This window comes from Pelophylax lessonae (assembly GCF_965119305.1).
Source record: "Pelophylax lessonae genome assembly, chromosome: 6".
NCBI lineage: Eukaryota > Metazoa > Chordata > Amphibia > Anura > Ranidae > Pelophylax > Pelophylax lessonae.
Window position 1 is genome coordinate 322872001 of NC_138773.1, and position 13424 is coordinate 322885424.

General features: G+C 47.3%; 1 protein-coding gene across 1 annotated transcript in view; it reads left to right on the forward strand.

Annotated features, from left to right (window-relative positions):
• The window catches only part of GLI2 (GLI family zinc finger 2), a 151323-nt gene that overhangs the window by 80677 nt on the left and 57222 nt on the right, over positions 1-13424 (forward strand). Inside the window, exon 3 of the mRNA XM_082262184.1 lies at positions 12920-13116. Coding sequence (XP_082118310.1) covers positions 12920-13116 — 197 coding nt within the window. The remainder of the gene's footprint in view (positions 1-12919; positions 13117-13424) is intronic.

Here is a 13424-nt window from a genome sequence, read left to right on the forward strand (position 1 = left end):
GGAGCGAGAAAACTGGATCTGCGGCCAGTTAGTACTGCTCCTGGATGTGATTGGTAAGGAACGGCGGTGGCGGTGGGGGAGCCTTTCCTCCTGGGTTGAATCTGGCCTTGCAAAAGGCTTGTCCCCAGTTGAAGGCAGGTTCTCCCTAAGCCGTCTAAAGTTCTGATGCCTCCTGGTAGGTAAGGGCTACACTCGGTCTGGCCTTTGGGCCGGGGTAGAAAAAGCCCGTAGTGTATGTGCCCCTGGGGTGGCAGCCCAGGGGTGCCTTAATTCTCACTGGTGAGGGGCAGCTCGCCTTGAGTTTTTCGGCACCATGGTCACTGCACCTACGCACACTTTTTTAAGCACCTGCCTCTTGGGCAAGGCCTTTTGGCTTCGACCAGAGGAATTTTTATTCCGGCCGGAAGGCCTGCCTTTGTTTTTCACTTAGGCACTAATTCACCTCTCCACTTCCCCTCCCCCACCTTTTTGTTTGTGTGTGCTTTTTCTTTGTGGTTTGTCACTTTTCTATCACCTTTTTTTCACTTGGCACGACTTGTAGGGTGTGGGTCCTCGGGCCCTACCTTGAGTCTTGGGAGGGGGTGGATATGGGCTTTTGGCTTGGTCCGCCCTCTCTCATGGGGTCTCCCTTCGGGGGAGCCCCACTTAGTACTCGGTGGGGGCTGTTTCGGCAGTCCCCCTGAAGAACGGGGTCAGTCTGGTTCCGGCCAGACAGACCATGAGTACCTCAAATCCCTGTCAGGAGTCTTGCGCCCCGGGGGATCGAGGTTCGGGTCCTACCTCTTCGGAGGGAAGACCATTTTTTCGCACACCCTGTGCACTTTTTGTGTTCCTCACGTTTGTGTGTGTGCACTTTTTTATGCACCGGGTGAAGTCTTTTGAGTGTGTTTCACACGCTACGGGATTAAAAATTCTGAGGGTCTCATCTTCAACATTCAGACACGTTTGTGTCTGTTCGGATATGGCGGGGGTTCTTTATATACAAAAAATAACATTGTCTGTGCTTCCCTGCTCCTCTGACGAAAGTTTAGTTATGCCCCGTACACACGTACCGATCGCCGGCCGAACGATCGGCCGTCTTTTGTCCAGGGCTGTCGTGTCTGTTGAAAAGTGCAAAAGACTGCACACGAATTTTGTTGGCCAACAACAGCCGACTGCAGAAGTGATGTCATGTGATGGTTAACTTTCCCTGTGTTTTTCCTTTTCTGAGCATGCCCAGTCTTGCAAATCTGCTGTCTGTCGGCCGAATTCTGTACTGACTGGCGAACAATCGGCCGTTCTGGTGTTGGCCAACAAAAATTTTAAAGCATGCGCATCAGATTCTATTTGGCAGAAAGTGCGCTATCGGCTGTCGGAAGCATCATACTAACAAGCCTACAATCGGCCGATCGGTCGTCGGCCGAATATTTACGGCCGACAATCTGCACGTGTGTACGGGGCATTAGTTTAGATTTCATTAAATAACTCTGTGCTTCTCTATGCAATGCAGGCAGATCATGTCTGGTGGGAGGGGCCAGCAGGGGGCTGTACATTGCTTCCTGATACCCTCACAGCCCCCTGCCTCAGTACTCCTCTCCAGAACCCTCAGCCCTGATGTAAGCAGTGGGAGGAAATATCAAAATGCCTTAATGGGTGGGTGTCAGTCTGGAGGAGTGGGAGGAGCTATGCAGATATCAAAATGCCTTGATGGGTGGGTGTCACTCTGGAGGAGTGGGAGGAGTTATGCAAATATCACAATGCCTTGATGGGTGGGTGTCACTCTGGAGGAGTTATGCAAATATCAAAGTGCCTTCGTGGCTGGGTGTCAGTCCCTAGTGGGAGGAGTTATGCAAATATCAAAATGCCTTGATGGGTGGGTGTCAGTCTGGAGGAGTGGGAGGAGCAATGCAAATATCAAAATGTCTTGATGGGTGGGTGTCAGTCTGGATGAGTGGGAGGAGTTATGCAAATATCAAAATGCCTTGATGGGTGGGTGTCAGTCTGGAGGAGTGGGAGGAGTTATTCAAATATCAAAATGCCTTGATGGGTGGGTGTCAGTCTGGAGAAGTGGGAGGAGTTATGCAGATATCAAAATAACTTGATAGGTGGGTGTCAGTCTGGAGAAGAGGGACAATGTTATGCAAATATCGAAGTGCCTTGATGGGTGGGTGTCAGTCTGGAGAAGTGCAAGGAGTTATGCAAATATAAAAATGCCTTGATGGGTGGGTGTCAGTCAGGAGGGGGTGTTTTCATAGGTAATGCATATGTGTGATGCTGAGCCTCCATGATTGACAGAACAAAAATACAATTAATGAAAGGGGCGGGGCCAGGGACATTCAGGCTGGAGGAGGAAATAGCTAGATGATGCTGGATGTTCTCCAGCTAGGAAATGAGATGGGCTCTGTCTGACTTGCTGCAGCTTCTAATACGCATTGTGAGAAGCTCACAGTGTGCAGTAAAATTCGAATCAGCCTTTTCAACTGTCCAAGACAGAAGAGAAGGCCGGAGGTCAGATTTAAATTCTGTTTGTGTTGCTGTTGGAGATTTTCCCTCACATCCTGTCAGAGGAAACTCTTGTCTCTATATGAAAGCCCTGATTAGCAGCAAAAACCCAACAGGGGCTCAAATTCTTCCCCACTCCATCCACAAGTAAAAAAAAAAATGTTTAATTAATTAATTACACTTTCATTTTACTTTTTAATTTTTTAAGTATAATTTTTATTTATTTATTTTTTTACATTGCATGTTTTAATTTTACTTTTTCATTTTTTATTTTAATTTTTAAATTGTAATTTAATTTTTTTTTTACACTTTTACTTTACAGTTTTCTTATATATTTTACTTCTTTTTTTTAATTTTTTTTCCTTATTTACTTTATTGATGAATTATTACCCATTAAATTGAAGCAACATATTAATATAATCAAATTGATTCCATATAAAATAGTAGAATATTGTTCAATTTCCTCTTCTTTTATTTCTTCATCTACCATAAAAATGAATAAAAACATTAGTAATAAATTTCCTTTTTTTTCGATGAGTCCGCAGGGTGTCCATGTCAGCGATTCTGGGCCACTTCTGTTCACCCTGCATGTTTGTCACCCCCAAAATGTGGGGCCCCTTAGTGCAGTGGAAAATCTCTCGCCTTCTCACCCCCCCCCCCCCCCCCATGCAGATTGCAGCAGAACGCGATGCTATTTATCAAAGCGTCAGTTGTAGTTGGTGTTTGTTGGGAAAAATAACATGCCTGCTCTTTGGCTCTGATGATTAATGTGATGTGAGAGTGACGTGGAGCCCTCATATATCAAACCCACATCCCGGCTGTCTACAGGAGCTCAGGTTCCACGCACAGCTAATTACACCAGTTCTGCGCGGTAAATGAAGCGCGCTCGTGTGCTGCGGCAGACATAGGGGCCTGCAGGCTGCGACTTGTTTGGGTGTCCTGAACCATCCTGGGTCTGTACTGGGTGAGGAATGTATGTTCCTGGAATAAGTGATTCTTGTGACCGCAAACTACATTGTGCAGAGCAAAAAAAATACAAAAATTATTATACTATTATTACTACTTGTATTCATTATTATACATTTATATAGCTCTGACATATACCGCAGTGCTGTACAGAGGACAGTCTTACACTCCATGTGACATTCTAATTCCCATTCTCTTAAATGCTCGTCAGAGACTTTATAACAATTCCAGGCACTCAGGAAGGGCTTCTTAGGCTCCATTCACACTGCCGCGACTTGTCAGGCAACTTGTCAGCCTGACAAGTCACAGTCCCTCGCGGTCCATTGACTGGTACAGGACCCGTTCTAATAGGAGTGACACAAGTCAATCCGACTTAGAAAAAGGGTCCTGTACTACTTCGGGACGACCTGGAGGCGACTTGCATTGACTTCCATTATGTGAAGTCCGTGCAAGTCACGCCGAAGTCGTGCAGGAGTCGTGCCGCTTCAGTGTGAATGCGGTCTTAAAGTATAGTTTACGACAATTAAAAACCATTTGCAGTACATCTGTAATGGCAACATTGGTAACAAGTGTAACATAAAAAGATCACCAATCAAAGCCTACATTGTATCCATTGTATCTGCATACATTGCAACAGATATTATATTCACAATAATACTGTATGAATGAATCTTCCGATGGAGAGGGCTGGGCACATTGCAATGTAGTAGTTGGGGGTCTGATACACACACATTAAATCTTAACATTAGTGGGGGGGTCTGAGGCCAGCTCTAGATTTCCAGCAGGATCAGTTTTTTATTTGCGTTTATCAAACAGATTATTTTGAATCAAATTGAATATTGAATCTAAGGGGAGCCGAGAGGAATGTGTTGTTAGGATTTATATACATATAAATATATATGCAAGAGAAGCAATAAAGAAAATAAAAAAAAATACTTATGCCATCTACTGCCCTATTGACACCGTCCACTGCTCTACTGACACCTATCTCTGCCCCACTGACACCATTCACTGCTCTACTCACACTGTCCACTGCTCTACTGACACCATCCACTGCCCTACTGACACCGTCCACTGCTCTATTGACACCGTCCACTGCTCTACTGACACCATCCACTGCTCTACTGACAACGTCCACTGCTCTACTGACACCGTCCACTGCTCTACTGACACTATCCACTGCTCTACTGACACCGTCCACTGCTCTACTGACACCAACCACTGCCCTACTGAGACCATCCACTGCTCTACTGACACCGTCCACTTCCTTACTGACACCAACCACTGCTCTACTGACATCGTCCACTGCCCTACTGACACCAACCACTTCCCTACTGACACCAACCACTGCTCTACTGACACCGTCCACTGCTCTACTGACACCGTCCATTGCTCTACTGACACCAACCACTGCTCTACTGACATCGTCCACTGCCCTACTGAAACCATCCACTGCCCTACTGAAATATAAGGATAGAATAGGACAAGGCACGATCTACTTTTTTGATGTCCCTGGTTTTCCGCCCCAGTGAGACATTAACAATTTTTTGTCTATACTTCCCTACTGACACCATGCACTGCCCTACTGACACCATTCACTGCCCTACTGACACCGTCCACTGCCCTACTGACACCAACCATTGCACTACTGACACCGTCCACTGTCCTACTGACACCGTCCACTGCCCTACTGACACCATCCACTGCCCTACTGACATCATCCACTGCTCTACTGACACCGTCCACTGCCCTACTGACACCCTCCACTGCCCTACTGACACCGCCCACTGCTCTACTGACACCAACCACTGCCCTACTGACACCGCCCACTGCTCTACTGACACCAACCACTGCCCTACTGAGACCATCCACTGCTCTACTGACACCGTCCACTTCCTTACTGACACCCACCACTGCTCTACTGACACTGTCCACTGCCCTACTGACATCATCCACTGCTCTACTGACACCGTCCACTGCCCTACTGATACCATCCACTGCTCTACTGACACCCTCCACTGCCCTACTGACACCATCCACTGCCCTACTGACACCAACCACTGCTCTACTGACACCGTCCACTGCCCTGCTGACATCATCCACTGCTCTACTGACACCGTCCACTGCCCTATTGACACCGTCCACTGCTCTACTGACACCCTCCACTGCCCTACTGACACCCTCCACTGCCCTACTGACACTGCCCACTGCTCTACTGACACCAACCACTGCCCTACTGAGACCATCCACTGCTCTACTGACACCGTCCACTTCCTTACTGACACCAGTCACTGCTCTACTGACACCGTCCACTGCTCTACTGACACCGTCCACTGCTCTACTGACACCGTCCACTTCTCTACTGACACCGTCCACTTCTCTACTGACACCGTCCACTGCCCTACTGACACCGTCCACTGCCCTACCGACACCGTCCACTGCCCTACTGACACCATCCACTGCCCTACTGACACCATCCACTGCTCTACTTACACCCTCCACTGCCCTACTGACACCCTCCACTGCCCTACTGACACCGCCCACTGCCCTACTGACACCGTCCACTGCCCTACTGACACCGCCCACTGCTCTACTGACACCAACCACTGCCCTACTGAGACCATTCACTGCTCTACTGACACCGTCCACTTCCTTACTGACACCAACCACTGCTCTACTGACACCGTCCTCTGCCCTACTGACACCGTCCACTGCTCTACTGACACCGTCCACTGCTCTACTGACACCATCCACTTTTTAATACATTTAGAATATTTATTTAAATTTTTTTATTAGAGAGTGTGTGTCTGTGTGTATATACATATAAATACATGTGTGTTTGAGCTTTGGGGGGCACATCCTAATACACTGCGCACATCTTTGCTAACAGGTAATGCGAGGAGCTGAAAACCCATGCAGTGCCGCAGCGCTCAGCTGATGATCTGCACTGGTGGGACGTTGTTTGTGTTACACCTGATAAGAAGTAATTACAAACAGCCCAATCTACAACAAAGCACTTAATTACACCCAGTGACAGCGGCATCCCGGCTGCAGGAAATGAAAATTAATCAAGTTTCAGGATGCTAATTAGTATCCATGTTCTAGTTTAGGATGTCTTAGATACAAATGATTATTTGTCTTTATTTTAGTTCTGAATCCAGATGTATATATTTGGGACGAGCGCGCTGACACTTCCCGCCGCGTATATTTTTATATCATATTTATGTAACTTTTGGGCTGAGCCTCCTCTGCGGTTTTTACTGTAAAATGAAATATATGTCGCTGTTATTCTGTAAAATCCGGATCTCCGTGGGGACCGCACTGTGCAGGCGGTGGATCCATCCCCCGGGCAGATGTTTGCAGCTCATTGTGTTGTTTTACCTGCAGGAAGTTCAACATTTCAGTTTTCGGCTTTGTTTATATTTGGCCTTTTTTTGACTTTTGCTATTTTTATGTTGAAGTTTGTTTTTAAAAAAAAAAAATCCAGCAAAATAATCAGACGACCTTTGATATGGTTGGTTTTATAGGAAAACAGTAATAGTTTTTAATTATTTTTTCTTTTATTATTCCTTTTTAAAGTTTATAAAATCATTTGACCCTTCCCTATGCAATCCAAGACAAAAAAAAAAAAATTCTAGTTTTAAATATATTTTTAGTGAAATTGGGGAGGAACGTGTTCAGGTTCTGACCTACCTCGGCCCTTGGTAGGGGTATTTGGCCTGTGTTGGCAATCTGAAAACTTTATTTTTTTCAACAGGCTCATTGATGGAGGTGGGGAGGGAAGGCTAATTTAAGTAAGGTGGGGAGGAAAGGCTCATTAATGGAGGTGTGGGAGGGAAGGCTCATTGATGGAGGTGGGGAGGGAAGGCTCATTGATGGAGGTGGGCAGGGAAGGTTCATTGGTGGATGTGGGAAGGTAAGGCTCATGGATGGATGTGGGGAGGGAAGGGAAGGCTCATTTGATGGAGGTGAGGAGGGAAGGCTCATGGTTGGAGGTGGGGAGGGAAGGCTCATTGATGGAGGTGGGGAGGGAAGGCTCAATGATAGAGGTATGGAGGGAAGGCTCATTGATGGAGGCGAGGAGGGAAGGCTGATTGTTGGAGGCGAGGAGGGAAGGCTCATTGATGGAGTTGAGGAGGGAAGGCTCATTGATGGAGATAGGGAGGGAAGGCTCATTGATGGAGGTGGGGGAGGGAAGGCTCATTGATGGAGGTGGGGGGGGGAAGCTCATTGATGGAGGTGGGAAGGGAAGGCTCATTGGTGGAGCTGAAGGGGGAAGGCTCATTGATGGAAGGGGGGAGGGAAGGATCATTTATGGAGGTGGGGGGGCTCAAGGTGATTGTATAATCAGATTGTAATATGCAGCCAGCTCAGGACCCCCATCTCATAGTATGGAACTGGGAAAACTGGATTTCTGGCAATAGATTTCTCCAAATCCTTTGGCTGCGGGTTGCTTTTTGGTGTGTGGTCCAGGTCTAATCTCCATGTTAATGGAACCTCGATTCAGTCCCACGCAGAAGAATGTAACAAGACTGTGGGCATTGTTCATAAACATTTAAAAAGAAGGATGTAGGGTGCCCCTTTAAGCTGGCAGCATGTCTGGCGCTGGGAGTGTGACGGACGGGCGAAGCTGATATCGCTTTCCATGAAATTGGGTCTGGCTCCAGCTGTGTGACTTCACTGCACACCTGCTTACTCCGAGCATGACATCACGCTGCACCAATGTGGTTCAGTGCCAGTTACCGCCCTGCCCACAGCTGTTCATAATGCCAACTGCCAACCCGTCCCCTCCACATTCTGACACCAAGCAACATCGCTGTGTGAATGTCTCGAATGCCAACTGCTTCTTCCTGTGCAATGACTTATAATGCCAAATATCACCCCATTCCTTCCATCCCTCCATAGTGCCATCTGCCGCCACTCCACACCACCACCCTCCCATCAAACCTTCACAGGGGCAACTTACTAAGCTAAGCAGAAAGCCAAGTGCCAGCCTTTCAGTGTCATCCGCGTGCCACCACCCAGACTGTTCCACTATTGTGCCAACCGCTCTGTGGTGATTGTGGTGGAACATTAGAGTGTACATTTTTGTTTATTAAAAATCTTACAAACATACAACATAATAAAAACATATTTACATACATACAGAAGAAAAATAATATGATATATAAACAAACAAAAAGTAGCTTACTTCAGCATAGAAAAACAAACTAGCTTTTTGCCAGAAAACATAAACAGAACCAAATATACAAACCAAGATATATGTTATTATAATAATACACAACAAAGCCCTCCTAACCTCCAGCTAAACACCCCCTCAGGCTAAGAGACGATTACACATTTATCCCATGCATGCAGCCTTTTTCCAAAAATCCAATCATAAAAAATCTAGGGGACGTGAAAGGACAGAAAGGAAAGCCGCACACCCAGAGACTGACAGGCAGCAGCTACGGGGACCTGAAATTCCTCCACGCCTTTGTCCAGGTCCCCAGGCCGCCACCTGTCCTTCTCAAGACCCAGAATCTTCCCAACCTCACCCAGAATATTGTGCACCATCACCTCAACAGGAAGGACTTTTTCCGAGTTGAAACCTGACACCGTGCATTCCACGTGAAGTAATAGACTACTAAGCTAACTAAAAAAAGTGTTTCAAAATCTCGATGCGTCTCAAACGACCCATACGACCACTCCGCATAACTCAAGCGGGAAAGGAAAGGGATACCCAGAGCCCCACCCACCCGCTTATAGACTTCTATTTTGAAGGGGCACTGAAGCAAGAAATGGTCCAATGACTCCTCCACAACGCCACACTCCACTCTTGGACAACCACGGTTCTCCGCAGAGGGATGCTTCAAGTTGCCCTTCACTTAGAGTCTGCCATGGAATAAGAGCATAGTGTGTACGAGCCTGTAGCCAGATGCCCCAGGCCCTGACACAGAGAGCACTTCATCTCTGGACATGAAGAGGTGAAATGACCCAGAGAACTGCACTTATTACAGAGCTTGGACTGCCCAGGTTAAAACACAACAATTCTATCCTTCCCAATGAAGGCTGAGGAGGGCAGATGCTGGACCACATTCCCACACACATGCATCCTCATCTGCACCGACCACCCACCTGTCCATATGCCCCTCTCATCCACAATCTTCTTCAATGGGGTCAGAAGCTCCCCAAATCTCCTCAGACAGACAGGTCAGCAGAAGGAAAGGATTAATTCCTTACAGGATGGTGAAATTCTTCACAAGAGGTTGGCATGAGACAAGTTTTGGGACAAGTCTCTCCCACTCCGGCAGACCCCCATACACATGCATACTTCTCCAAAAACATATTGAGAGACTGGGGGCGAACAAAGGAGAGAATATACTCATAGGAGCCTACTGGACTGATCAGAGCAAAGATGTCATCTGCCTTGAAACATATTGCCAATATCTTGTCCACAACCAAGGGGGGGGGCACCCCCACCTTCCCACCTGAGCAGCACTACATTCCTCTGCCTGAAAGACAGGGGTGCAGATGGCAGACCTCCCCTCTGAGCTGCCTGCCTGATGAGACCCCCTCATCCCAGCCAGACCCCCAGCATAAGTTTTATTAGCAGGATAAAACACTCCAGGTCTCAGAGCTGCACCATTGGTTGTAGGCGCCTCAGAACCCCCGCTCTGCAAATCACCACCAGAGGCAGCAGGTGTCACTCCATCCACCAACACACGTACATTCCCCTTTCCAGCATTACAAGCAGCTTTATAATTCACATTCATTTTCCCATCCATGACACTACTGCTCCAAGCAGACCCACTCACACCAGACGCTGCTGTCTTCACCTCTTCCTCCCCCAACATACTCCTCTTAGGTAAAAGCCTTCCACTTCTTGTCACTCTTCCTGGGATTTCAGTAACACCTTTCACAGTGCAGCTGTCATTTCCTTTCCCACCATTATCTGCTATACCTGCAGCAACCAGTGGGGACCGTTCAGCAAAAATGGCAGATCCCTTCCCCATCCCCCCCAGCAGAGTTCACAGTCTTCTAACTGTCATTGTCCAGAGACATAGAATTCATAGCAGCAGAGTTCAGATTCACAGACATCTTAGTAGCAGAGTCCAGTCCTGCAGGCACAGCAGCCATCTTCACTGCAGAGTCCTGTGCAGAAACAGGAGGTTTCCCCTCCAAAACACTGCTGTCCATGCTGCTCTGCATGCTGGAGTCCATACTGACAGTTTTTACAAAGCATGGCTTCTCAGTCACTTTTACCCTTAAAGGTCCAGGTACAGAGTCCTCACCATCGTTCTCATCTACAGAATCCAATGAAAAGCAAAAGGTTCTTCCAAGTTAAGAAGCCCTCTGCCATTTTTCCCCTACCTCCTGTGCTGTTCCTCCAGCTTTCTGGGGAGGTAGGGAGGCAGAGGCCACCATTTCCTCCGGTGAAGCAGATCCTGAGGTGGATGGGATTTCCTTGGCAGCATCCAGGACCCCTCCTCACTCTCCACCCGTACTGCCACCGCCAATGGTTTTCCGCGACTGGCATCCTCCCTCATTCTCCGGAACCTTTCCTCGTTCTGGAACTTCTCCTTGAAAGCTCTGCTTTTCTCCTTCAATACCCTGACCAGATTCGGCTTGCGCTTTATGGCGTCCTCCAAAACGTTAACCTCCGGCTTCAGACTCTGATACTTTTTGCTCCACGCTTTATCATGCACGGCTTTCTTTTTTCTGTAGCCAACTTTCAGGCTCACCAGCTTTGCCTCCTCCTTCTTTATTCTCTTTAGATGATCAGCAACCCGCTGTCTGAAAGCGGGGGTCGATTCGCCTTTTCGAGGGCCATAGCCAAGGTCTTTGGGTAAAAATGTGGTTTGGGATTGCAGGTCAGATCCCTCAGGGGGACCATCACCTGGGTCATCCCCAGAATCTCCCGACCTCACTGGGGCCAGGTAACTCACCTGACTCCCTGGTGTCTGGAGAGGGAGAGCTGCAGCACACACAACCACTCTGGTACAGAGACTGATATGACTGGCTCAATTTTCTCTGTATAACTCTGTTGTATTTGTAAGAGCTATATAATAGTATATATTTTAGCTATATAATGTATTGTGGGGGGACATTAGAGCGTAAGCTCCTCTGGTACAGAGACTGATGTCACTGGCTTAGTGCTCAGTGTACAGCTCTGCGGTATATGTCAGAGCTATATACAGTAAATGTATAATAATAATTATAGTGTGTGACTATGAGGGGACATTAGAGTGTAAGCTTCTCTGGTACAGAGACTGATGTGACTCGCTCAGTGATCTCTGTACAGCACTGCGGTATATGTCAGAGCTATATAAATGTATAATAATAGTGTGTAACTGTGGGGGGACATTAGAGTGTAAGCTCCTCTGGTACAGAGACTGATGTGACTGGCTCCGTGTTCTCTGTACAGCACTGTGGTATATGTCAGAGCTATATAAATGTATAATAATAATAGTGTGTGACTGTGTGTGGGGGGGGGGGACATTAGAGTGAAAGCTCCTCTGGTACAGAGACTGATGTGACTGGCTCAGTGTTCTCTGTAAAGCACTGTGGTATATGTCAGAGCTACTGTATATAATAGTATATATTTTGGCTATATAATAGCTATATAATGTACAGTGGGGGGACATTAGAGTGCAAGCTCCTCTGGTACAAAGACTGATGTGACTAGCTCAGTGTTCAATGTACAGCACTGCAGTATATATCAGAGCTATATAAATGTATAATAATAATAATAGTGTGTGACTGTGGAGAGTTATTAGAGTGTAAGCTCCTCTGGTACAGAGACTGATGTGACTGGCTCAGTGATCTCTGTACAGCACTGCGGTATATGTCTGAGCTATATTAATGTGTTATAAATGAATACATTTTTTTTGTGTGATAACGCATCTTCTGCTCCCCAGCTGCCTCCAGTTCTCTATAAGTTCCTCTGGGTGCAGCTGCTTCCCCTGACTCTTCTCCCTCTTCACACCGTCTCCCAGAGCCAACTGCCGCCAATACTGATTTGGACCATGACGGGCGCAGCGGCTTGTGCCATCCTGTGTGATGTTGTGGCATTAATGGGTGGAATTGTTCCGCTCAGTTATCTCGCCTCTTCCTGGGGCGTGCGGTGTAATCAGTCTGTAGTGGGTGCAGCTGTGGTCTGAACGTCGCTGTATCTGTCGGAGGTCAGGGCTGCCGCCGTGCCTTCATTGTAGATCTGTGTGCTGCTGTGACGGGGACACCGCTGATGAGTGTCCTGCCCTGGGACTGATGGCTCGGTTCCAAGGAGCTGACACTTCCATTGCTGAGTCTGCACAGTTCTAGATGTGACGTCTCAGCCGTAGGACTGTCTAGTCTTTGTAGAATGGCTTCTGGGACTTGTAGTTCTATACCAGCTAGGGGACAGTAGGTGTCCAAAACCAGATATAGATTCATTACGATTCCCAATGTTCATTTATACTGATGTATTATTTTTCTCTTCACCCTTTTGCAGCCCGCCAGGCCTGAGCGGAAGCCCTGTCATCTCTGACATCTCCCTGATCCGGCTGTCACCGCACACAGTTAGCGCCACGGAATTTGGCCATGCCCACCATTATGTGAACCCCCACATGGAGCATTACCTGCGATCTGTCCACGGGAGCCCCACCCTCTCCATGATCTCAGCCGCCAGGGGGCTGAGCCCCGCCGAAGGTAAGCCAGACCCTGTATAGGTTATATTTTATATCATGTTATTATATAGGAACTGTTTTACCCAACAAAAGATTTGTAATTCTGATGAGATACACCCAAAATTATTAAAAGAGCTTAGTGGTGAGCTGGCAAAACCATTAACAGATTTATTTAACCAATCATTAGTAACAGGAGTCGTCCCGGAAGATTGGAAATTGGCAAATGTCGTGCCCATTCACAAGAAAGGTAGTAGGGAGGAATCGAGCAACTATAGACCAGTGAGTCTGACATCAATAGTAGGCAAATTAATGGAAACCCTATTAAAGGAT